This window comes from Giraffa tippelskirchi, chromosome 14, assembly GCF_054371585.1.
Source record: "Giraffa tippelskirchi isolate mGirTip1 chromosome 14, T2T-mGirTip1v1.2.pri, whole genome shotgun sequence".
In the NCBI taxonomy this organism is placed as follows: Eukaryota; Metazoa; Chordata; class Mammalia; order Artiodactyla; family Giraffidae; genus Giraffa; species Giraffa tippelskirchi.
The window spans coordinates 36,555,392-36,582,995 of record NC_137288.1 but is presented as its reverse complement, the minus strand read 5'-3'; the positions used below and the strand labels follow the sequence as shown (position 1 = coordinate 36,582,995).

The 27,604-nt window shown below is 39.0% G+C and overlaps 1 protein-coding gene across 27 annotated transcripts in view; it reads left to right on the top strand.

The window, feature by feature from the left end:
- The window catches only part of ASXL3 (ASXL transcriptional regulator 3), a 186,652-nt gene that overhangs the window by 73,948 nt on the left and 85,100 nt on the right, over positions 1 to 27,604 (top strand). For all 27 annotated transcript variants that reach the window (XM_081562548.1, XM_081562540.1, XM_081562569.1 and 24 more), the window contains 2 exons: positions 483 to 591; positions 17,877 to 17,998. In XM_081562548.1, the coding sequence (XP_081418674.1) occupies positions 483 to 591; positions 17,877 to 17,998 (231 nt within the window). The remainder of the gene's footprint in view (positions 1 to 482; positions 592 to 17,876; positions 17,999 to 27,604) is intronic.

Genomic DNA, 27,604 nt, shown 5'->3' with positions numbered 1-27,604 from the left:
ATTTTTAATGATAAAAGTTATACCTGGCAAAGAAGTGGGGATTCTTGCTCAGCTCTTAAGCATCTGGCTCTTGTTCTATGTGTGTGTTTCAGAAAATAATACATGTTAATCAAAAGACTTGTTTTATTTATTATTTTTTGTAGCTACTTGGGGGTTAATTTATGATTACAATTCCAAGTTGTAAAGCCATTTTCTAAAATGAAGACAGTAGAATTGAGAAAAACAGAAACAACATATGGCAAAAAGAAACTTTGTCTTTTGTGTAGATTTTAAAGGTTATCTCCCCAAAAAATCAACTATGGCAGTGTGCTTTTCCCAGTAATCCACCCCCATCCAAGGAGTAGTTTTACATTAAAAAATAAATCAGTATTGCAATTTAAAATCACAAGTAACTTTGATAATTCCTTAAGACTCTAGAAGTATTTTGAGTGTTTTCCTTTGCTAATACATGTCCATAAATCATTATTTTTAAAATAATATAGAAAGAGGAATCATCATGCTCAGCTGATGGAACTTTGGATTTAGGCTGTGAGTCTGAATTGGATGGCTCAGAGATGGCGGAGGCCAATGCCAATGGGGAAGGAAATGGAGGTAAGTGTGGCAGATTTCAAGATAGAAATCCTGTTCTCTTAAAGGTTATGTAGAGTTCCAATAACTTGCTAATTGAGTTCCCTACCGTTATTGATACAATTTTAAGTTTTTGCCACCATTTATCATTAAACAGTTCTGATTCCAAATGTTAGCACCTAAGAAAAGTTGCCAAAAAGCTTCGCTTTTTGTTTTATTTTGCTTTTGAACAGTATGGATTTCCCTGCATAGCACTCTTGAGTGTTATCATTATATTTCCTGCTCAAGGTGAGAGGCTTTCTGAGGTTTGCTGTGGTTTTATCCTATGTGAGGCCTGAGACGGCTGATGTTTGGTTTCTGATTATGCTGATTTTTCCTGTGAACCCAAGTAGTTTTATAATAACTTTGTTCCTAGCTTTGTCTTTAATAAATTAAGCTTAATGTTAACATTCCTCACAGTGAAACAGGGACCAAATGAGTTATATTCTTATGAAATGCTTTTGAAAAGTGAACAACCCTTCTGGAATTCTAGGGGGGCATTTTCCACTTGAATTCTGTCCATGTGGATTCATTTTTAACTTTCTCAAGACATTTGCATTATGATCTGTTGGTGTATGTAATTTCTGTACTGCAGTTTTGGCAAACCTTTGCTCCACAAAAGCTGCTGTTCTTTTCTACTTTTTTAACCTAACTCACCAGTCCCCCAAGTGGACCCAGATCATGATTTGAGAGAAAGACTGTGTCATTAAAGTCTGTGCTGGTGGACTCATAGAAATCAGTAAATTACTGTTAAACAAACAAACCTTAAAGGACCCTTGCAGAAATATCGTATTTCAGTAATAGCCCAAAGCCATTCATTTTATTAATGGTCGTAGGAGCCCCTTTGTATTCTGACTAGCCACTCCTGCCCTTTAAACTGGTGTCTTTCTGATAGTCCCCTAGAGGCTGATTTTGCTCCAGCGCCATCTGACCTGTAGCCAAGGTGCTGAATTATTGTAGGAAACAGATTCTTGTCTTAGTAAAATGGCTGAAATCAGCTTTGTAGACTTTTTTTTTTTTTAAACCAGCTTTCATTTAATTTGATGTCCTTATTCCTCCTGCACCTTTTGAAAAACTCAACTAAACCCCCCACCACTATTATGGTAGTGCTGTGAACTTTGGCAGGTCCTTGTGTTTAGAAAGAGAACAAAGCAGAGATGCATGACAATTTCTGGATTTCTGGAAGGGCTAGTGAATGGGGCACACCTTTCTCCTTCAGTGGCTGAATGGGAATCTTACTGGATCCTCTTGCTATACTGCAAGCTTGCGTGAACACTTGCATCCTCCCTCTCTCTCCCACCTCCTTTCTGTTACTGTAATTCAACATATATATTGAGTTTCTGCTATGTGCCGAGTACTGTTCTCAACATTATAGTTGTTGCAGTTAAAAACAACAAAAAGAGACCTCTCATGGATTTTATATTGGTAGAGAGGCAATAAGCAAGATAAATATGTGAAATGTACAGCTTATTTAGTGCTGACAAGTATTATGGGGAAAAATCAATTAAATAAGGAGATAAGAACGAGAGAGAGGTACATCTGAGAAAAGACCCAAGGGAGTGAGGGAGCAGGCATTTGATGGGAGAGAGTTCTAGACAGAAGAAGCAGCAATTATAAAGGCCTTAAAGCAGGAGAGTGCCTGGAATGTTCCAGCAACATTAGTCCAGTGTGGTTGGAGTCCAGGGTGAGCAAGGGAGAAGATGGTAAGATACAGTTTCAGAGAAGTTATGGAATGCCATGACACTGGCTTTTGTTTTGAGTGAGATGTTAAACCACTGCAGGGTTTTGAGCTAGAAGGACAATGATCTCAGGCCTTAGTAGGATCACTAAGTACAAAAAAACCATATATAAGAGAATAAGGACAAAAACGGGGAGAAAAGTTAGAAAGCCATTGGTGTAATCTAGGTAAGAGATGATGGAGTTCGAATAACAGGGGTAGCAGTGAATGTGATGAAAAGTAATTGAATTCTAGGGTAGACCCAATAGGAACTGCTGAAATTAGTGTAGTTATGAGATAAAGAAAGGAGTTAGAGATGACTTCAGAGTTTTGAGTGTCAGCAAGTAGAAGTATTTTCTTTAACTTGGATGGAATACCTGCAAGAGAGTCGGTTTGGGGTGGGGGATGTTGACAGAGGAGCTCAGTGTAGGACATATTAAACATGAAATTAATTTTCAGCATCCAAGTGAATATGTTAAATAACTGGACTTACCTGTCTTAGATTAACCGGAAAGACTTTGCTGCAAATATACATTGGAAAGTGGTCAGTTTATAGATGAGCTTTAAAGATAAGAAACTGGATGAAATCACCAAGAAATTGAAGGCAGATAGAAAAGAGGAGAGGCTCAAAGACTGAGCTTAGGGTACTTGAAATTTAAGAGGTAGGAGAGATGATAGGAACCAGCAAATGAGACAGAGGATAAGTGGACAGGAGAACATGTTGTCTGTTCTGAAAACAAAGTGAAGAAAGTGTGTCTGGGGAGGTTGTAACTCAAACGGGTCAATTGCTCTCTCTGTGTCAACTTACAAAGAAGGCCGAGAAAAAAACATTGGATTTAGCTTTGTGAGGTATTGACAGTGACTGTTTTTATCCTATGGTAAGACCACAAGCATGAATGGAGTGTGTTCAAGAGAATGGGCGAACAGACTTTGGGAGACCCCAAATGTAGTCAGTTCTTTCAAGGTTTTTTGCGGTAAAGGGAAGGAGTGAAATGGGGAAATGGCTGCAAGACAAAGTGGAAGAAGGGAAAGTTTTCTGAATTTGAGAAATAAATATGAGAACAATCATATACTGCTGGGAAGAAATCCAGTTGGAGAGGTTTCAATGAGGAAGGTGTCCTGTTGCCATGTACTCGATTGGATGAGAGGGAAGGAGATCTGTTAAACAAATGAAGAGATTGGCACCCTTCAGGAGTATTGACTTGTGCTGTAAGGAAGAAACAGGAAACATGAGGGTGCTGGATAGAAAGGAAGGTAGGTGAGTATATGGGGAGGGGCTGCACAAGTTCACTTCTTAATGCTCCGTTTTTCTCAGTGAAATAGGAAGTCAGTTCTTCAGCCATGGATGAAGATGGAGAGGTAGCTCTGTAGATCTCAGGAGAAGATAGAAAATGTTTGTCTTGGGTCTGACATCATTAAGGACAGTTGTGAGGTGGCTGATCCTGAATTTAATGTGAGAACAGCCAGCATGTTTGTGCATTTTTCTCCGGTCATGTTCATAACAACTCTATGAGTGCAGAGTAGCCACAATGTTGAAATGGACCAGAGCTGGGGTTTTGCCAGGGGTGAATGATGAAGCCAGAATGGGATGCAGGAGTTGAGGGTGTGTGACATGGAGCATTAAGATCCATCTCTGTGAAATTTAAGCTTGTGGGGTTTGAGCGAAGGCATATTTGTGTGGGGACTGGCATGAAGGAGGAGGTGGAGGTCTCCATAGGGAGGAAGAATTGTTTGATTTGGTGTTCAAGAGGAGATGAGTTGGAAGGGTAGGTGATGTAAGAGTGGAATATACGAAATTGAGGTTGTAGTTGTTGTTATTCAGTTGCTAAATCATGTCTCTTTGCTACCCCACGGTAGCCCGCCAAGCTCCTCTGTCCATGGGATTTCCCAGGCAAGAATGCTGGAGTGGGTTGCCATTTCCTTCTCCAAGGGATCTTCCCAACTCAGGGATCGAATCCCCATCTCCTGCATTGGCAGGCAGATACTTCACCACTGAGCCACCAGGGAAGCCCCTGAACTTGAGGTTAGGGTGGATTATGGGAAGCGTGTCTGAGCTGAGACTAAAGAGGGAAGGTATGTTAAAGGCTGTTACGAATGGTTAGGTAGGGCCCTCTTCAGAGTGTCCTGGCCGAAGTAACCATCAGTGACTGAAATTGAGCAGACCTTCCTTTGCCCAACTTCCTGTCATGGAGCAGGGTCAATGTGGAGGAAATATTGCCTTTTCTTGTCTGCACAAGGATGTTGTAAAGGCTGGTGGTAGCCCTGCCATGAAATAGTAGAGGATTGTCTGTGTGGATATTGAAAACATTCAGTTATGACAGAACTAGCATTGAAAGAGTGTGATATTTAGGAGCTAAAATCTTCCAGAGATGAAAGGGAGTAACCCAGGAGTTGGTAGATAGTTACAGTAAGGAGGAACAGTCTGTTGACAGGAGATACAATGCTGGAGGTGTTTAAGGAGCAGGAAGGAGCATAGAGGTCACATGTCCCATTTTCAGGCCCAGCAATACAAGATGTGTGGGAAAGACACAGGCTGCTACCTGAGAAGGTTCCAGGGGAATTAGTGTCCATGGGAGAGGGCCAGGTCAATCAGATTTTGCTAATGACTAATCCTGAATTTCAGAAGAAAGAGTGGGAGGGTTTTAGTGGCTCTGAAGGGGTCCAGGGCAGGGTGAAAGCACTTAGGCAATAATTAAACCACAACAGGGATAAGCAAACTCCCCTAATTTGAAATGTGAATGAGTACTTAACCAAAGAGCACATACCCACACATCTCCAGCTAATGGGACCAAAACTGGATTTCCTGGCCTCTCCTTTGAAGTTGTACTAACGAAATTGCTTTGAGAAATCACTGAAAGAATGGTAAATAGCTTATTTCCTTGAGTGTTCCTTGACTTGCCCACTTTTACATCTTATTGCAAACCACAATTGCTTCTTGTAGAAAAGTGTGTTCCCTATCTATATGAATACCATATACTTCTGTGTATAGTCCGTTAATCCCAGGATAGATTTTCAAACCTCAATACTGAAAATATGTTGAGTGCTCACAACGCCTATCCTTTGTGAACTGTTTACATGTAGACTGATTAATGTTGACAGCACTCCTGTGAGACAGTCAGACTTCCTAGGCTCTGTTGCTGTATTTTATTGAAATTTTCTATTTTTGATTTTTATTTTATTTATATTTTTAATTTTTTTTTTACCAGTAAGGAAACAGACTTAGAGGTTCAGTGTTTCATTCAGGTGGCATGCTCAGGTTGATGTGAGTGACCCCAAAAGCCAGGCTCTGACTACTCTGCAACCTTGGGGAACACCCTTAGCCCGGGAGTCACTGGTGCAGTTTAGCTTTGCAATAGTTGTCCAACTCTGTTCTGATGCTAAACTTGAGAATTTGACAAAGAGGAACCACCGGCTTATCCAAATGAAGGAGTGGGCTACCACATGATTTCTTACAAATCAGTAATAAATGCCAAGAACCTGAACTGGTTTAGATGATTTCCTTACTTACTTTATTTCTAATAGGTGTTTGAACCAGCAGTTAGAATGGATATAATTTCCACACTTCTTACAGCTGTACAAATATGCTTTGAAAATATAATTAGGGAAAGTGGGGAAGTGTGGGGTTGTGGGGGCCATGGGAGAGAGGGCAGGAGGAGAGGAGGGTCCCACCATCTGTTTTTTAAATCTTTATTCTCTTCTTCTTTTCCCATTTCTCCCTTGGGATATGAAAGAGTGAATAGTATTAAAGTGAATAATAACTATCAATTGGTAAGATACCGTTGTGACAGTGCTGAGACTAAGCCTCTGCTACCATAGAGTTCTTTCAGATGAACAGAGATTTGGTGACATGTGTTACACCACTAAAGGGAAACTCAGAAAAGTATTTAAAAAGGAAACGTTTTACAAAAGCTGGTAACTGGAAAGAAGTCTTGTAGCTTGATTCCAGTGACATGTGAATCTGTAGGTAAAGATAATAATGGTAATGCTTTTGCTTTCTTCTTGCAGTCCACTGGGCAGCAAAACAGATTTGTTTTTAAACGATAGACACTTCACCAAGTTATTTTGTTTTAAAGTCTGGTTGCATTTTTTTTTTTTTTTTTTTTTTACAGTATGAGACAGGTGATATATTCTCAATTCTGGAATTGACAAGACACAAAACTAGAGCTGTGCATTAGGTTTCTTTGACTCCTAAACAGTTTTTCAAGTTAATAAGAATTAGAGACTCAAGAAAGTAAACTCTTCACATTTTACAGGCTTAGCTCAAGAGGTGAAAGGGTGATTTAGGAGAATCACTTGATATATATATTTTTGTTGACAACCCATGACCATTTATGTCTGTATAAGTATAGATCTATGTCACCCAAAGAAAATATTTAGAATTTTGTGGACTATTTTAGTCTGAGATTTATGCTTATGTTTGTGTCTGAGTTGCTCTCTGAACATAATACATTGGTATATTATGAGTTTGCTTACACATATTAAGTTGACTTACAGTACGTGGCTGGCTGTGGAAACCGTACATATTTTATAGAAACGATACCATCGGTAGATCGTCTTCACCTCCTTCCCCTTCTGTTTATAAATTGTTATTAACAAGAAAAAAAAAATGAGCTTCTCTTTTTGTGGCCCTGATATATTTCATGTTTAAAATCCAAAGCAGCCATCCTACTTAATCTTTTAAAATGAGGAAACTGGAGAATGTACAATTTTCATCCATAGAGATCAAAAAAGGTTTCGCTTGTTATTAACCCTAATGGCTTTCAGGGAGGAAGCAGCACTCTAGCTGGAGAATTAGTATTTTCAAAGTCTCTATTTAAGGAAAAAGATTATAGAGAACACACATCCTATGTTTTAGTCCTCAGATCCTGGGGTGAATAATGATTCCAGCGTTCACAGAATTTTATGTGGTCCCTTTTCATTATTCCTTATGGCCAGTTTTATAAGCAGGTTTCTGATTGTATGATTCTTGGCAGAGTCATGTTAACTTAATGAAACATTATTCAGCTCACTCTTTGTTTGCATTGGCTCAGAGGCCACAGTTTGAGGGGCCTTTTTTTCAAAAGTGAAAAGTGCTTTAAGATGGCCTGAAGTGTGTGGATAGGATCTCAGTTGAGACATCAATTACACACAGATGAGCAGCTTCCTGGAGGAAGTGAGAAGGGTACTAATGAAGGTTTCGGCGCCCTCTGGGAGTAGTCGCACTGACAGTTTATCCCTGGCAGTTTTATACAAGGGGTGGGAAAGGAGAATGTGTGCACCCTGGAGCGGTGAAGGATGTGTTCAAGTAACTTTTGAAGAGGTTTCCCAACAATTGGGTGTCTCTGCTCGCAGTGGTATTGGTCTGGTGTTGCTGGGCTTTTTCAGGAACTTGTCTGTGGCTGCTCACATGTGATTTTACATCAGATGACACATGAGCCTTCTTTGTGTTCATCATCCATCTCTCCCTGACAGCCATTCTGAGAATCTTGTAGGAGGGAAGGAATTCTTTCAGTGACTGTGTCAGGTCCCCTGATTTTTCTCAGGTTGAGCGGATTTGTCTTTTATCCAACGTCTGCATTATCGTTAACAGCTTTGTTGGCTCCTAGAGACACCTGTTCTACATTGGTGGCCCAGGGAAACTTAAGTATGTGAAAATGATGTTGTTTTAGTTACACATAGAAGAAAAAACAGAGGAAAAAGAATACTCTTCACAGTCAGAAATGACCATTGGCAGGATATAAAACTTCCTCTGCCCACTCTTTCTCATTCTCCTTTCTTTCATCCCAGCCCACAGCCTTCACAGTTCAGGGGAAGTATGAGGGATTTCAGAGGTTCACGCAGGCCTGGATCCTCTCTCATGTCAGCATTTTACTTAAACCAGTCAATTCAAGTAGACGTTATTCTAATAGTAAATGCCCAGTGGGATGGGAATCCCACAGTCTTCTTAATATTTGTGTCTCTGTGTTTTTGATAACCTTTATATCAAGAATTTTTTCCTTATGCTGAAATCTCTGGAGCTTTTAATTAAACCAATTTTCTCCTTTTTTCCTCCTGTGATGATGGAGAACAGCTGGGCATCATCTTAGCCCCCACCCACTTCATCTTGACTTCTCCAAATAACTTATCCCAGCTCTTTCAAACATGACTTATAGATACTATTTTCCATTTCTTTTACCCATTAGGGACCTCTTTTTCTTACATATTTCCCCTTGAACCGTGAACTTTGTTCTTGTGTAAATGGATTTTGGTCAATTTTAACAGTCCAAGAGTCATGGAGTTAAAAAAAGTTTTTAAGTGCAGATAAAGTGACCCATTTAAGTGTACTTTCCCCTCTTTTCTTGTTCAAGGAGAGAAATATTTCATAATATAGAGATAAAGATTGGAAATAGAGTACGATCTCATGATAAAAGCAAAGTCCCTCTCAAATAAAACCAAAATTAAATGTATTCTCCCAATTACTCATCCAGAAGAGTCAGATTTCTTCTTGTTTGATATAGTTTGTGATTGATAGAGAGGAACAAAGAATCCATGCTTTTAAAATGAAGTACTTTTTTCAGTCATGTCAGATAATCCATTCTTTCTTTTTTCTCTAAAGTGACAGTGTATAACCATTTCTCAAACAGTTAACCATCTGTTTGTCTAACTCCCTTTCTTATACACTGGAGTTATTCTTTATATGTTGAAGTATGAAATCATTAGTAGTGCCCATGAATGAAGCACTTATCCTTGACCTGTACCAACCTTTTAATGATATTCTTTCTGGCTGCTTTTTTCTATTTCTCATTTTCTAGATGGGTTGCTGTATTTCTGAGCAGATGTTTCAGGAACTTGCTGCAACTGTAGATCACAAGTGTTGGGGGGTATAAGAGAAATAGCTTCTAGTACCCCCCCACACACAGCAGCTTATTGTGTTATTTTCCATAATTCTAAGTGGATTCTGTATTGGTTCTATGATAGGAGGGATTGGGTGGTTAAAGGCTGGTACCTATAGGATATGTATGCTTTTTCTATTTAATATTATTATTTCTGGTTTTGTTTCTCTTTTCTTATCTGAGTTTCTTGTCTAGATATACAGAGGTACTAATCCAACTAAAATGTTCTGGTGATAAATTGAGTGCTAGTTAGGAGGGATTCCTATACCTTCAGTGAGTAAACTATTCTTCCTAGTTACTTGTGGAAATTCATTGTCTGGTCTGATACAAACCAATATGTTTGTGAACTATTTGAGGACATTGCAATGAAATTGCAATACATCCAGGTCTGGGATGTCAGATGACCATCATTTGTAGTGTATGATATATGCCACCCAAATCATTAATGTGTCTGGCATGATTACCTCTTGTGGAGCACATTCTTACTGATACACATGACTGGTATAATCATGAATCATCTGATTTGTTCTTCCTCCTAGTTTATTTTGCTCTCTTTTCTGCAGACCTCTTCTGACCAAGAAAAGGACTTCATTGACCTAATGTAGCAGACTATATAGTAAAATTTTTAGTTGTTATTGTTGTTGTTCAGTTGCTTAGTTGTGTCTGACTCGTTGGGACCCCATGGACACACCAGCCTCCTCTCTCCCTCACTGTCTCCTGGAGTTTGCTCAGACTCATGTCCATTGAGTCGGTGATGCTATCTAACCATCTTTGCCGCTCCTTTCTCCTTTTGTCGTCAATCTTCCGTAGCATCAGAGCCTTTTCCAGTGAATCGGCTCGTCACATCAGGTGGCCAAAATATTGGAGATTCAACATCAGCCCTTCCAATGAATATTCAGGATTCATTGATTCAGGATTCAGATCCTTTAGGATTGATTGGTTTGGTCTCCTTGCAGTGCAAGGGACTCTTAAGAGTATTCTCCAACACCACAATTTGAAAGCATCAGTTCTGCAGTGCTCAACCTTATTTATGGTGCATCTCTCACATCTGTACATGACTACTGGAAAAACCATAGCTTTGGCTATATGGACATTGGTCAGCAAAGTGATGTCTCTGCTTTTTAATATGCTGTGTAAGTTTGTCATAGCTTTCCTTCCAAGAAGCAAATGTCTTTTAATTTCATGACTGAAGTCACCGTCCAAGTTATATTAGTTGTATTTTATTCATAGAGAATGTTGTTCAAATACTATCTAATACCAATACTTGCAATGTTTAGGTACTGTCTCCCTTGAAAGTCTTAGGGGGAAAATTGTTTCCATTATTTTATTGCTATTATTTCTCTGTTTAATTGCTCACCTCTTATACCCTTTGGATGTTTTCTTATAATGCAACAAGGGAAATTGTTTAAATCTAGATACCTAAACATATCTTGGAATAAGAACTGCTCTGAGAGGAGCGGTTCTCCTCAGTCTGATCCAAAAAGGATTAAGGAGTTGCCTTTTTCCTGAAAGAAATGGAGTCCTGGAAATATTTAGTTGGGATCAAATGAGTTTGTCTGGTTGTCATTAAGTCATCTTCAACAGTTTTTGGCATGTATTTTGCTGCTGTGTATATCCAGAACATCTAATATGCACAATTTCAAATGTAAGTGTGATACATAAAACATAGTACAGTCCAAACATAAACTTTTGGGATTATTTGCCAATCTGGGGATAATTTGAATTACCCACTTATTGATTCTTTAAAACAAATTTTAGTTATCACTGCTAGGTCTTCATAGGGTTGATTTTTCTCAGGCAGAATGAATAGTTCTAAACCTTTTTTCTTTTTAATCACTCATTTATTTTTGGCTGTGCTGGGTCTTCATTGCTGTGAGGGCTTTTGTCTAGTTGCAGTGAGTGGGGGCTGTGTTCCAGTTGCCACATGCAGGCTTCTGTTTGTGGTGACTTCTCTTGTTGTAGTTCCCAGGCTCCAGAGCACAGGCTCAGTATTTGTGGTGCATGGGCCCTGTTACTCTGTGGCGTGTGGGATCTTTCCGGATCAGGGATAGAACCGATGCCTCCTGCAATGGCAGGCAGATTTTCTTACCACTGAGCCACCAGGGCAGCCCTATACCATTGTTTTATGAAAAAAGTACTTTTAAGAAAACTTAAGGACTCTAAGTCAGGTCTTAGGTCTTAGTCACTGTTTTACTCCTGCATTTTATACAGTCCTTGACATGAAGGTGTTCAATAAGAGTGTTGCAATTGAATAAATGATTAATAAATAAACAAGCTCCCTCTAAGATCCAGCCCTCTTTTGAAATTGAATTCTAACAATGTGCCACATTATTAATCCTCATATACTGTGTGCTATTTGATTTAAATTTTTGTAGTTTAGGAGAACTCTGCTAAGCCTATAGTGTATACAGGATCATTTTGATGGAAAACTGTTTTGATTTGAGAGTGTCTGTTTGTTGAGAAAATTGAAAGGAAGTAGTTGGAGGAAGAACTGAAAGAAATGAAATCGATCAAGGGATGCTCCTTTCCCTGCCTTCGTTAGCCCTTTGAACCCTGGTTACCTCAGGTAGCCAGTCACTTCATGTGTAGATGAATGAGACATATGCCGATTAATATTTTTGTTGCGTTGACTCTCTTGTGCCCACATCCTGGGCTATTTTGTGATTCTGCCCCCGCATGGCTCCTGCCATTTCAAGTAAGCATTGTCATTTCTAATTTTGACTTTTCAGTGATACTTATTTTTATTTCACCACATAAAACCTCCAGACTGTGACTTTCCTCTTAAAATAAGTCAACGAGTAAGAACGGCAGAAGGAAATGTATCTACATTTAGTGGCAGGTCAGGGGGCTTCCCAGGTGGCTCAGATGGTAAAGAATCTGCCCACAATGCAGGAAACCTGGGTTTGATCCCTGGGTGAGGAAGTTCCCCTGGAGAAGGGAATGGCAACCCATCCCAGTGTTGCTGTCTGGAGAATTCCATGGACAGAGGAGCCTGACGAGCTCCAGTCCACGGGGTCACAAAGAGTCAGACACGATTGAGCGACTAACACTTTTAGCTTTCACACTTTACATAGTCTCCCACTGACTTGCGTAAGATGTTTTTTTCAGTTTGATTTTCATATTTTCCCTAATTGACCTTAGCATAATTTGCGATCTTTTAATAAAGATTCTGTTTCAAATTTTAAAAATTCATTTTTGTATGTATGCTTTTCCACAGTAAAAAAACTGTGCTTTGCTGATTTCCCCTTCCATGAATTCTTGTTAAAAACAGTAATTGAAAGTTAACTTTAGAAAGAAATACTTTAGAACCTCCCTGGTGGTCTAGTGGTTAAGAATCTGCCTGCCAATGCAGGAGACCCAAATTCAATCCCTGGTCCAGGAAGATTCCACGTGCTACATGGCAGATAAACCCATGCACCACAGCTACTGAGCCTGTGCTCTAGAGCCACAACTACTGAAGCCCAATTGCCTAGAGACCATGCTTTGCAACAAGAGAAGCCACTGCAATGAGAAGCCCAAGCACTTTCAACAAAGAATAACCCCCTACTCACCACAACTAGAGAAAAACCTGCACAGCAATGAAGACCCAGCATAGCCAAAAAAAATTTTTTTAAATAGGAAAAGAAATAGATACTTGAGACAAATTTCATGAAAATAAAATTGGACAGTTTAGTTTAATTAAGATTCATGGATCAACTGCTCTGTGCCTGTCTTTGCACGGAAGTAAGTATTCAAGTTACTGGGCCTGTGAGTGATAAGGCAGATGCAAGCAGCAGTAGTGCAGGGACTGACATGAATTTGTAACACTAAGTTCCAAGAAAGCATGGGTAGGGGAAGAGTAAGTCTTCCTCAGAAATGGGGATAGTCAGGAAAGCTTTGAGGAAGCTGTTTGAGTCCGGTCTGTCAAGATGAGTTTGCTAGACAGAAAGATGAAAGAGGGACTGTCAGAGCAAGTGAGACAAATACAGCGAGTATACGTGTTCAGGAAATGCCACAAGATCTCAGCTGGCTGATCAGAGAGCTGGGAGTTGGGAAGATGACCAGATGTGAGACTAGAAATAAAAACAGAGTCAAGATTGCCTTCTGCTAAAACGTATGGTTATTGGGGGAAGGGAGTTTGGGATTGACATGTACACATTGCTATATTTAAAGTGGATAACCAACAAGGTCCTACTGTGTAGCACAGGGAACTCTGCTCAATGTTATGTGGCAGCTTGGATGGTGGAGGGGGGCATTTAGAGGAGAATGGATGTATATATATGTGTGACTGAGTAATTCTGTTGTGCACCTGAAATTATCACAACATTGTTAATCAGCTATATGCTAATGTAAAATAAAAACATTTTTTAAGAAAGGAGTACATTCTCCTTTCTCCCTTTTTTGTGTCTTGTGCTAAAGTTCAAAGCCCTCTTGTATACCTGTCAGGGGCTTAGTACTTAGACTGGGGGGAATGTTACCCATGCCTTCATCTCAGTGCTGTGCTTAGGCGCTCAGTCATTTCCGACTCTCAGCAGCCCCACTTACAAAGTATGAGCTTTAGTCCATATTTTCCAGTTCTATCACATTGTTGGGTCTAATGGTGAATGAAAAAGAAGAGAGAGGGGAAGGGACAGCTTGGGACTTAGAGAAAAGAGGCTGCCATCCAGTCTTGTTGAGACGCATTCAACAGTTTCTCTAGCCTTCAGGGCTGTCTGGTGATCACCTGTAATCCTTGTGGTCCTAAGCCTTCTAAGTAAAATATTCTGGAGGAGGGGTTTGGGAATCTGCGTGTGAATGAGAGTAGTGTGGGATAGCGACTGAAGAATCCCATTAACTGTTTGAATTAAAAACTGGCAGATTATTTTAACTATGTTTGTAGCTTGCCTAGTTTGAGCGGGTAAGCAAAACGTAGAAATAATATTCCTATATTCCTATACCTTTTAAAACATTTTTTTTTCTAGTCTTCAGTTTGTCCAGCTCAAGTAGGGCAAGCAGTCTTATGGGGTTTCCAGGTATAAAATCCTAGCATGAATTTTGTGATGGTGCCAGTGCACAGTTAGGAAAGAAAAAAAGAGAAACAGTTTCTATTCTGTCCTGAATGCCAAGAAGATATCACTTCTAAGCTGCATGTCAGACTTAGATATTTATTGGCTAAAACATCTGTCCTAATTCTTCAGTTTCCTGGCTCCTGTTGTAATTTCAACATACAGGGGATTTCCCCTGGCCTTTTCTTGAACATTAATTTTTTTTTGGCTTGTATTTCAGAGGCCAAACTCAGCCCCTTAGATAAATATTCAGGCAACTGTTTAAAATAAGCCCTGTATTATTTATTTATCACATCTGTTAGGAAAGCTACAAGGATAAAGTAAGAGTGAAAACTGTGTGTTTTGTCAGAATATGAATCTTGCATGTTCAACTGCTGCTCCATCTACACAGTGAGTGTTTTTAGATTCAGCTACCCTCATGGCGAAGAATGAATAAATCACTTAGATGCCCATGTGTAGTGTCTGTATAGTCAGTGCACACACACACACGCAGGCACACACTCTGAAGGCTGTGCATGCATTATATTGTGTCCTACTCATTTTTATTCTTGAACTTTTCCTTAGAAACAAGTTTTAAATCCACAGGAATACTCATTTATATATTTTATTTTCTATTACATTTACTTTCTTTAAGATTCTACACTTATTTTATTAGAGATAAATAATTACAGGGAAACCAGTTTGGCCCAGAGAAATAGGATCAAGTTCAGAAAGAGGAGCCGGGGAGGAAGATGACTCTGTAGTAAAGGAATTCTCATGATGCTTCACTTGGGTCTAGTCTGGAATGTAAGATGAAGCAAAACAGAATTGAGTTGAAGGGAATTGAATCATATTGAGGAAGAATTTCACAGTATTTCTTGAGGCTATTTCAGTTTTATTGTCATTCCCTCCAACTGAAATTCTGGGCTATGTGTTGACGACTCTTTCTTTTGGAAACACTGTGTGTAAATACATGTGACTCACTGTTAACACAATGCGGTAGTAAATTTAAACAACCATACAGCATATACACTGACACCGAAATAGGTATCACAATACCCTGTGGTTTCCTAGGTCAGAAACAAATAGAGCAAGTTGTAATTTAGATACCTGTTATCCTCAGGAAATGACAGCTGATTGTATACTACTTATTGTAGCAGTCAGAAAATAAAAGACATAAGGTTTTGATTACGCCCACACTGATTCAGTAATTGTTTTTTTTTTATCCTGCTGCATTGAAGTTTACCTTTGAAACACTTATGAATAAAATCATTTCCTGAGAAAATTGGTGTATGTGTTTTGATGTCCAGTAGGCCAGGAGCATTCTGATGCTTTTTACAAGTTCCCTGAAACCCATGTGCTGCATTTTGATTGTCTTTTTAAACTACCATTAGGTTTGTATTTTTCTAGGTGGTAATACTAATTTAAGAATGTGAAAGTAGTAAAACGTATTTGCTAATGTGCACTTTTCTTTTGGCTGGGCTCACATTCCATCCATTTAGCTCTGTTCAGTTGGGATTATATGTCGTATCCACCACCTTCCTCTCACCTCTCCAGTTTGTCACACTTCCTATTGACTCCAGAATGTTGAAAAAAAGCCATCCATGTAATCAGTATAAAAATAAATTTATCTTTAGAATATAAACTGATGGTTATTTCTCATATTCCTTGATAAGTAAGCTTTGGCAAAGTGGTACAAATTAGTGATGATTTTAAGGAGAGAGGCCAGGAAGCCATAGTTTATGTAAGCAGTATTATAAAATGTTTCTGTATTAGAACATTTAGACTGTTTTAAGCAAAAAATGTCATAGTGTATCGAAGAGAAAAAAGTTACCTGATCTTTAACTCAGGGATTTCTCTCCCTGGATATCTGGGCACATCCTTTTGCTACTTCGACCTTAATGTTTTCTGGGCCAGTTGAGCTCAGTTTTTTCTTATCAGAGCTCAACATCTTGTTCCTTGTGATGGCTTTATTAACTTCCTGTTTCAGATCTTCCAACATGATGCAACATGTTCTTTAGACATTAAATTTTCTGTATCAGTTCTTGGCTTTGAAGTCAGATATTCTAAATGGAAGATTATGGACTTGGCCTTGGACCCCAGCTCTGCTATTCTACTGGCTGTGACCGTGGGCACACAAATGATCATTTCTAGGCTCCAGTTTTCTCCCTCCAATGTGGAGATGACACTTCTTCCATCTCACAAGGAAGCTGTGAGGATGAAATAAGGTCACGTATGTCAAATGCCTGCCATTAATAACTAACAGTTATTTTCTAAAACATGTTCATTTTGTCTTCCTGATTACTTTCTGTCATTAAAACAAAACCCAATTCACTCTTTTGCCTGGGCATCCTCTTTCATGGGCTACATTTTCCATTTCTAGTCAGTGTGATCTTTAGTCTACCCAAAGCAGTGCTGTCAACACTGCCACATGCATATGTCTCCATTTTTGACTATAACTTTTTTTTATATATTTTATTGGAGTAAAATTACTCTACAATGTGACTAGAATCATTTTTAACTCATCCACCCACCTTTCACACTCAGGTCAGAATTTTCCCAAGCTTCTGTTCCTTGGAAATTTTTCTTAGATTAGTGTTAACCCTGGTGCCCTTAAGAAGGCTTATTTTAAGCTTTTACAATATGTTCTCAAGTTATTTTCTTCCATATGACTTCCTCTTGCCTCCTGCCTTTGACATATGCCTCCATTTGCCACTAATCACAGTGCTTCCTCATGTGGATTTTCCACATAAATTCCCCCTCCCCTGGAGTACAGAGAAAAGGCCTTCTATGTCTGCTGCTGCCAGAGTCACATCAATGTGAAACCTGGGCAGAGTGTCTGAGGAGGACGGAAAGAAGCGTTGGAACTCCAGCACAGGTGTTGCAGAGCAGAAATGACGGTGAACTTGACTTCCATAGATGAGACACCTGGAAGGCTTGACTGTAGTAAAAATGGGTAGATTATATTGTAATCTGCAGAGTCCATGATTTTCTTAAAAATAATTACCTTCAGTTGACACTTAGCATGTCACATTTCATTTTTCCTTCTCCATGCTAGGTACTTTGGCCCATAGAAGAGGATATACACACACCCCAGTGTGTAGATTCTATAGACAGAGGGCTTTTAAAGGGAAGATTCATAGTACCTCTGATGTTGAAAAGTGGAAGTGTTAGTCGCTTAGTTGTATCTGACTCTTTGCGACCTCATAGACTGTAGCCCACCAGGCTCCTCTACACATGGATTCTCCAGGCAAGAATACTGGAGTGGGTAGCCATTCCCTTCTCCAGGAGATTCTGAGGTTGGTAGATTGAAAACAATTTCATTAATGTAGATTCTTTCTTCAGAATGTTATGAATTCCCCAATCTGCCTACTCACCTCCAGAAAGTACCTACTGACTCCCACCTCTTGAGACAGATACTGTGCTCTTTTTCATGTCTGTACAGTAGCCCAAGACATTGAAATTATCATCAATTAGTGGGTAAGGAAACTGAGGCTTAGAGAGGTTCAGTGTAACTGTGGCCACAAAGGTATTAAATGATCCGTTCTTTCAAACTGAGATACTCGTCTTTATACTGCGCTATTTTGCCTTATTTTAGGCATCCATTTTCAATTGGAGAAAGGCTCCAAGTGAGTTAATTACAGTGGATATAAAAAAAGGAATTCAAATTAGTAATATCATTATCTCTCTGTTTTCTAGTGTGTGCAAAGCAGGTAACCGATGAGGCGTCTTCCACCCGAGATCCAAGCCTTCCTAACACAGCAGTGCAGAGCAAGCTGGTGTCTTCCTTTCAGCAACACACCAAAAAGGCTCTCAAACAGGTAAGTTCGCTGGCACTTCTTCTTTGTCTCTCAGTTCTACCTACTTAAGATAATGAAGGTTATGCATAAAAAGCAAAATAAATAAGAATGTAGTAATCCGAAAGCAGCAGAGATGTCTTAGATTCAGCCACTCCCCTAATATCCAGTACGCTGACTTTATGCTACAGACTAGGAGAGGCTTGGCTGAGAACTTTGATGTAAAATAGAAGAGGGAAAGTGTGCTTGAAAACATACAGAACTTGATTGAGAGTGTGTGTGTGTGTATGTGCTTGTGTGTGTGTGTGATTTAGAGCAAATATATTACTTGTTCATACACATATTTTGAAAAGACTGTCTCTACTTATGGTCTCATGTTTATCTGATAGTTGACGTCAAAAAGAAATGTAATTTCTTTCTTGTTACCGAAATGCATTGTTATAAATAAGAAAAATAGCAGTTGTGGCTTCCTTGTATCTCGACTATCTATTAGTGTGTTTGGTGCTAAATAGAGGTCAGCTTTGCAGTATCATCGCCACATTACATAAGCAGTCTTCACCTGTGTGTCCTTGTCCAGAGAATGGTGGTGAAAAGTGTGGTTATAATATTGGACTCGAGAAAGAAAGTGTTAGTTGCTCAGTCGTATCCAACTCTTTGCAACCACGGGGACTGTAGCCTGCCAGGCTCCTCTGGCCATGGAATTCCGGAGTGGATAGCCATTCCCTTCTCTAGGGAATCTTCCTGACCCAGGGATTGAACCTGGGTCTCCTACATTGCAGTCGGATTCTTTACCACTCGGACATAACCTGGTTTCAACCCTTGCTACTCACTGTGTGACTCTGGGTAAGCCACGTTTCTTCTCCGAATCTTAAACTCCTCCTCTAGAAGATGTAAAAAATAAAGGTACCCTTCAGCTGGGAATGATCTAAGAATTAAGCGAGGTGATAAGCTGAAAGGAGGTGGTAAAGTGAATGTGTAGCCCATAATAATCACTCAATAAATGTTAGCTACAGCCGCCACCCTAGAAATGCTGCATGTGTCCAGAAGAAACGTAAGAGATGCTGTGGGCAGAAGTGACCAGTGCATGATTATAATAGTAATAATGTCCGTAAATGCAGAGCTCACATATTTAGCCCTGAATTCATGGTTTTCCCTTGTTTAACTGCTTTCCTGATTTTTTATTTTCATCATTTTGTGACAGCCACCTCCCCCTCACCCCTTGCTGACCCTTACCAAGTCTAGTAATAGAGGTGTCATTCTATGTGATAGATTTATAAGAAGGAAAAAGAAGCCATGTTTTTAAATAAAGCTAAAAACGTTTTTAAAGTCTCACCAACATATAAAGCTACTTAATATTCACATCCAGTCTCTTGAAGTTAGAATGTCTCCATCTATTCCTCTATTTCAAACTAGAAAACTTAAGAAAGAAACTTAACATTTTTATACTGAATTCTGTTACTTTTTAATTCTGTGTTAGCTACTGAAATCACAGTATTTCCCTTCACTGGTCTTATATTTAAGGTAGTAATGTTTCATCCTACAGAGGTCAGATACTGAGCTCCCCGTTTGTGTCCTTGCTCTTGTGAAATGTTTCAGATGCCAGAGAACAAAATTAAATTCAGTGTGGAGATCCCTTTTTCCCTGATGACATAAAGTAGGGATGATGGTAGGGAAGCCTGGGAAAAAGGCTGATTCAAGTGGCAAATAGGATGCAGGTACTAAAATACCAACCAGGATGGAACAAAAGATACAAAACTGGATACTGCTAACTTGAGCGTTTAAGAAACGTAGATGCAAACATAAACGAAACTCATACTTCTGAAGAATAATGATTTAGAAACTGTACACTGTGAATTCATCCTCCATATGAATGTAAAGCTATTCATTCACATCTCTTTATTGTCATGTCACATTATTTTTAACTTTCTTCATGTTTGTTTCATATCCTTTGAACATTTTTTTTTACAATTACTAAAACATGACACAGTTTTGAGTTCCTGGGTATTTTTGTTTGTTTGTTTGTTTTGTTTTTTGTAGATCATGTGTCCATGGGAGGTACCACTTGCTTGATTAGCATCTAAACCTTGTTTTAAGAAGCCAACCCTGTAAGCTTCCTAATGTCCTGAGAGAACTATTTATTAATGTCTTAAAACTTCCTATTTTATAACCAAGTAACAAATTAGTCACCCGGACAGTGTGGCACAATATATAGCAGATACGCTAATGTTTGATTAATAATCAAATTTGTGTTAGAAATCCATTTAGAAGAAAAGCTGTTCTTGTAGAATTTTGCCAGATTCCTTGTAATTGCTGAGTTTCTTAAGGCAGCATTTCAAAAATTGACTGAACATGCGACATTTTGAATTGCAGCAGCCTCAGCAGATCTGCAGCTTTCTTTTTGATAGTTGAATGGCCATGACCGTGTAGAACTCTTTGTAAGTGTGTGTATATACTGTTATATAGATCTATGTGTTCTATGGTTGTGAATATGTTTTGTGTATACACATAAAACATAATCTTAAAACATGAATCATAATCTTAAGAACCTAGGGCCAGCCGAATAACCCTAATAATAATTACATTAGCTTGTCATTTATTTTTATGCTCTGCATTTAACAGGCACTATGCCATTTAATCCTCACACAAATCTTTTAAAGTAATCCTTTAAAATATGTTTCAAATGAGGAAACTACAGCCCAGAGGAACTAGGAAACTTACCCAAGACTGTCCAGTGAGTAAATCTTGAAGATGACATTTGAACCCAGAATCATAGTTTCAGATTCTGCCCTCTCAACTATTAGTTCCTTTTAGCATATGCTTCCTAGGTGCCTCAGTGGTAAAGAATCCCTCTGCAGTACAGGAGATGTGGGTTCAATCCCTGGGTCAGGAAGATCCCCTGGAGAAAAGAACATGGCAACCCACTCCAGTATCATTGCCTGGAGAATCCCATGGACAGAGGAGCCTGGTGGACTATAGTCCATGGGGTCGCAAAAGAGTCAGACACAACTTAGCGACTAAACAACAACAACAGCAGTGTAATAGGATACATGGATTTTTGACATTATCCAAGAAAATCTGCATTTCTGAGTATTTTTATAAAGTAAGGAAAGCATAGTCATTAAGAATATTATTTCTGGGCTTCTCTGACAGTCCAGTGGTTAAGACTCCACCTCCCAATGCAGGAGGCATGGATTCAGTTCCTGGTCCAGGAACTTAGACCCCGCACGCCACACAGCACAGCCAAAATAAGATAATTTTTTTCAAAAAAAGAATAATATTTCCTAACAAAGACTGCTTGTGTTCAGTATCACCACATATTAAAGGTGGATACTTAAATACAGTAGCTTTTATCATTTTACTAGAAGTATATTTTGAGTCAGTAGGGCTTTTGTAGTGTTCAGCTCTATATTGCGCAGTGTAGATTCTTAGAAAAAGAAGGTGGAAAAAAAAAATCCAGTAGCTTTTTACACGTAAGTGTAGTGAAGAAATGGCTTCCCTGGTAGCTCAGCTGGTGAAGAATCTGCCTGAAATGTAGACAACCCTGGTTCAGTTCCTGGATTGGGAAGGTCTCCTGGAGGAGGGCATGGCAATCCACTCCAGTATTCTTGCCTAGAGAATCCCCATGGAAAGAGGAGCCTGGTGGGCTACAGCCCATGGGGTTGCAGAGTCAGACATGACTAAGCAACTAAGCACAGCACAGCACATAGTGAAGAAAAATAATTTAAAACAAACCTCAGGCTTCCCTCTTGGCTCAGTGATAAAGAATCCACCTGCCATTGCAGGAGACATGGGTTTGATCTCTGGTCCAGGAAGATCCCACGTGCCACAGAATAATGAAGCCCATGCACCACAGCTACTGAGCTTGTGCTCTAGAGTCCACGTGCCGCAACTTCAGAAGCCCGAGAGCTGTAAAACTCGTTCTCAGCAACAAGGGAAGCTGCTGCATCTAGAGAAAAGCCCACGCAGCAGTGAAGATACCCAGCACAGTCAATAATAAAATAAATAACATTTTTTAAAAAATTGCTTCTTCTAAAACAAACTTCATGCCAAACAATCCAGATAAAATTCCCCAGCTCTGAAGTCCCTACCCCCACCCAAAGCATGTTGCCACAGTGAGTGGATACTTAACTGTGCACTGCTCTTGATTGCAGTGTAATCGTAGGCTGGACTTTGTGAAAGCTAGAATGCCCCTTGTCTATTGATGTTTTTCATCGCTCTTAATATTTGGGTCCCTTTAACTTTCTAATCGTCGGAACATTAGTTCATATCATATGTGGAGTTTAATTGCATTAATAATATGTTGTTATTTCAGTAGTTATTTTTCTGAATAGCATATTCAAAATAATAATCAGAAGCCTCTGGAGAATAGCAGATTGCTGATGATTACCTTGTTCCCTGTCTTCTTTCTGCCTTGATATTTTAGCTATAATGATCCTAAAAAGTGTGAAATGATTATATTTTGAATTTCAAGGAAGCATAATTAAGGAAGATTAAATTTTGGAAGTTTCTAAACAGCAGAATCAAAGACAAGATTAAAAAAGGATGAGATATGTTATGATGGGACGTAACATGACAGACAACAGAACCTTTCTGTCTTGTTCCTGTTGGTTTCTTTGACTTTCTTCATTATTTATTTAGGATGGTAGAATTTATTCATAAAGTTGCAGATCCTTTTCCCTCTTTGTATCACAAAACAGACATATTCCTGGTGTTTTGCTTCCACTTTATATGTTTGACCAATACTGTGAAATTCCAAAGGTTGTGTTGCCCGATAGCAGTTTCTGAACGTGGGTGTTGACATTTAGCATACTAGCAACAATGTGCGGTGGTGGTGCCTGACACAGCCAGCTGTTTCATATGTGTGTATTTCTCATTATTTCAGCATTCGCAGCATGTGCTATTTTCAGATTTTTCAGTGAAGGGTTTGCCACATCCAGTGCATTCTTAAATTACACTGTTGCTCTTCTTTCTCTATGAAAACAAAGAAAGTATTACTTCTTTATGTAAATCCCAAGTTAACATAAAAAGCCTCTGACTTTAGATTTTATTTATTTTTCATTGAGATGGAAATGAGAATTGTTCCATATTTTTAGAGTTTTCCCAAGCTTTTTTCTTTTACAATAAAATGTTTATCTAAAGATATTCTGTCTCTTTTTACAAGAGAATATTGTAATACATCTCTAGAGGAAAGCATGCTCACTCAGCATCTTTTGATTTCTTTCTTTTCACTTAAACCCAGAATTGTAATTGATGTGTGATATGATCTTTACTTTCCTAGACTGGTTTAGCTCTGTTATGTTGGTTTCCTTTAATAAGTAAGTCTATTTCCAAGTGTAAGCCTATAAGTTTCTTTCATATTGAATGATACCTGGAAGTATTAAACTTGGCAAGTCCAAAGTACTCTGTGTAGTTTGGACATGAGGATATTACATGTACGGGCAGCTTTTATAGTGGACTGTATTTACACGTGCCATCTGCTTTTTTATTTAATTTCAGTATTGCTTCTTTCTAGACTTGAAATTAGGATTTAAAGTTGTTCAGTGAGATAATTCCATTAGCATTCCAACATATACCTAAGAGTTGAGTAGTTGGAGGCACCTCATTGACATCTTCCTCTTAAAATGAATCTAGACTGATACAGTAAGACTTATTGTATAATATCAATGACAAATTAAAACCATGTTATAGATTGATCAACAGGGCCACCACTAGCTAATTAAAGCCTGTAGCGTGGAATAGAAATAGTCATCCAATCCTCATGTTGTCACAACAACAAATAATCTCCCTTCTCAGGGTATCCTTGTGCAGAGCAAATCTTCCATGACCATTGAAAGAGGCCTTCCTAATCATATTTTCTTGATCTGTTACATGGATGTATATTTCCAGGTTGGGATACCCAAGCTTAGACAATTACAAAGTAAATTTCATTTCTCTTCTATTGTATTTCTAGTGTAAAATAGGCAGTTTTCTCGTTCTCTTGGAATTTTAGCTGAAGCTAAAAGGATAATGGATGATGTTAAGGATAAATGGATAAAGTTAAGGATAATGGGGGTACACGACTATCCTGTTGTGAAGGGGTTGCTAGACATAGCCTCAGAGGACTCTGAGAGGAGGCCAGGTGGCCATCAACCATCCCCCAAAAGCCTATTAAACCATAGCTCTGTGGTGTTCCTATTTAAGATATCTTACCAACACTGTTGTCTCTGTTTTGCAGGGGCATTTACCCAAGTAATTTGCCCAGCATTACTCAGCTCATGAGTTAAGTCTTTCTCTAACTCTACAGCCTCATACCTCACAGGCATTAAGACAGCTCTGCAGCCCCTGTTCTGCTGTAAGTCTGCCCAGTAGAGGAGGGGGATTCAAATAATTCTCTCAGGCAGTGGGTCAGACTCATTTATTTGGGGAGGTTGAGAAACACTGGGAATGATGTCTAGTAGGTATCAAAAAGCAGTGCCCCCCGGCTGAATTTGGCTCAGAATTCTCTTTGTTTTGTCAGGCACATTGTTTAAAACAGGAAATCTCACCAAAAAGCCCAGTTGTGTTTCTTCTCTCGAGTCATTACTCGCCTTCCAGTGGGTATGTGCTTTTGCAGTCCCCAGCCTACCCCTTGTCATCATCTTACCCTAGCCAGCATGGTCCAGAAAGCATTGCATGTTTTTCAAGGAAATGTCAGGAGACATGCAGCATATGTGACGAGTGGCCGATGTGCACGTAGTTGCAGAAATATAGTTATATAACCAAACCAAGCAAACCTTGAGCAGCTAGCTTCTTTATCTGCAGAATGTATGCCCTGCCGTGGGGGACTCCGAATCACTTTACTGCCTACCTCTTGCACAGAATAAACGCTGGAGTTCTACCGTTGTGAGTCATCCCAAACTATCCCAGACATCTCAATTAAGTCAGCATTGTTTTTTCCTCCTCTATCCATATTCTGATCTGCTTGGAGGGTATCCCCAGGGTCCACAGCCAAATAAGTCCTGCTTTCTAGAAAATGAATTGGACTCTGCAGGGTATCCTAAAATGACTCACCCTAAAATGGCTATGGACCTAGTAAATGTAATCAAGATGCCCTCTCTGATAGCTGAATCCCGATACTCCTGAGTTCAGCTGCTAGATACACAAAGGCTTCCCAGTTTTTGCTTATTTGACCCTAGAAATGTTAGTCGGAATAGAAAATAATGCTTGTTTTTCAGAGGTAAGGCAAACAAAGTGTATATTTTTAATACACTTAGAACAGTGTTTTTTTTTATTGATTTTTATTGGAGTATCGTTGCTTTATGATGTTGTGTTTCTGCTATACAGCAAAGAAAATCAGTTACATGTATACATATATCCCCTGTTTTTAAAATTTCCTATCTATTTAGGTACCACAGAACAATGAGTAGAGTTCCTTGTGCTATGCAGTAGGTCCTCATTAAATATCTATTTTAATACATAGTATCAATAGTGTACATATGTCAATCCCAAACTCCCAATTCGTCCCACCCTTCTTTCTCCCCCTGATCCATAAGTCTGTTCTCTACATCTGTGTCTCTGTTTCTGCTTTGCAAGTAAGTTCATCTGTGTCATTTTTCCTAGATTTAACAGATAAACTGTATTATACAATGTTTTTATTCTCTTTCTGACTCTATAGGACAGACTCCAGGTCTATCCGTGTCTGCAAATGACACTATTTTGTTAACTTTTATGACTGGGTAATAGTCCACTGTGGGCTTCCCAGGTAGTAAAGGATCTGTAGTAAAGAATCTGTCTGCTAATGCAGGAGACGCAGGTTCCATCTCTGGGTTGGGAAAATCCCCTGGAGTGGGAAATGGCAACCCACTCCAGTATTCTTGCCTGGAAAATTTCATGGACAGGGGAGCCTGACGGACTATAGTCCATGGGGTTGCAAAGAGTCAAACATGACTAAGTGACTGAGCATGCACACACTATTCCACTGTATGTGTGTACCACACCTTCTTTATCCATTCCTCTGCTGATTGACATTTGCTGCTCGCATGTCCTGGCTGTTGTAAACCTTGCTGCAGTGGACATTGGGGTGCAAGTATCTTTTGAATTATGGTTTTCATCAGGGATATACCCAGGAGTGGGATTGTTGGATCATATGGTAGTTCTGTTTTTAGTTTTTTGAGGAACCTCCATACTCTTCTCCACAATGGCTGTACCACCTTACATTCCCACCAACAGTGAGAGGGTTCTCTTCTCTTTTCTTCACATCCTCTCCAGCATTTACTGTTTGTAGGTTTTTTGATGATGGCTATTCTAACTGATGTGAGGCAATACCTCACTGTAGTTTTGATTTGCATTTCTCTAATAATTAGTGATGTGGAACAACTTTTCATGCACCTTTTGGCCATCTGTATGTCTTCTCTGGAAAAATGTCTATTTAGGACTTCCACCCATTTTTTCATTGAGTTGTTTGGTTTTTTGATATTGAACTACATGAGCTGTTTCTATATTTTGGAGATTAATCTTTGTCGGTTACTTCATCTGTGAATATTTTCTCCCATTCTGAGGGTGTCTTTTCATTTTTTCTATGGTTTCCTTTGCTGCACAAAAGCTTTTAAGTTTAATTAGGTCCCATTTGTTTATTTTTATTTTTATTTTCATTAATCTAGGAGGTGGGTCAAAAAATATCTTGCTGCAATTTATGTGAGAGAGTTCTGCCTATAGTTTCCTCTAAGAGTTTTATAGTATCTGACCTTAGGTTTAGGCCTTTAATCCATTTGAGTTTATTTTTGTGTACGGTATTAGGGGGTGTTCTAATTTCATTTTTTACATGCAGCTGTCCAGTTTTCCCATCATCACTTACTAAAGAGACTTTAGCAAAGACATAGAAGAACTAAAGAGCAAAAGTCATTTCGATGGTAGGCATATTGGGACTCCCCTGGCATCCAGTGGTTAGGACTCCATGCAGGGTGTACCCCTGGCAGGCAGGGAACAGGAAGATTCTTGCGCTGCCACACAGTACAGGCAAAAAAAAAGAAAAGATCGACAAAGTTTTCATCACCTACAAGCATGTAGTGTTGCGTTTCAATATTTTAGAACATGCTGTGCCAAGAAATAATGTTCAAATTTCTGAGTAGGAAATATATATTCAGAAAAAATCATTGAGACCATTGAAATGGGCTCGATATTGACTAACGTTCCTTATCCCTACCTTGGCTCCAGCTTGACTATTTAAAATTCAAAATAGCCGTGGGTTTTTCTTTTCATATTATTGATATCTTGGTTTATTTCTGCCCAACTGCTAATTTTTCTATAATAGAGTCTTAGCTCTAAGACTTGAGGACAAAATTTTTGTTATTTTAATAATTATTTACCACAAACACTATAAAAAGACATGTCAACTTTGACTTTGTGATTCTGGCTTCTAAGCCTCTGATTGTATCATCTCTTTTTTTTCTTTAATCAACATTTTCCAAAATATACCACCTCACCATGCCATTAAATGAATATTTATAAAATACCTATTAGGATTGCCAAGGGAAAAATTTGAAATCTATGTAGACTCCTAAAAAAATGATCACTCTTTATGTAGGTTTTAATTGTTTTGGGAAGTCTTATCTTACATAGTGGGCAAAGGTGGGCTTAATTATAATTTAAGGTACTGCCTTGCCTTATATTGTT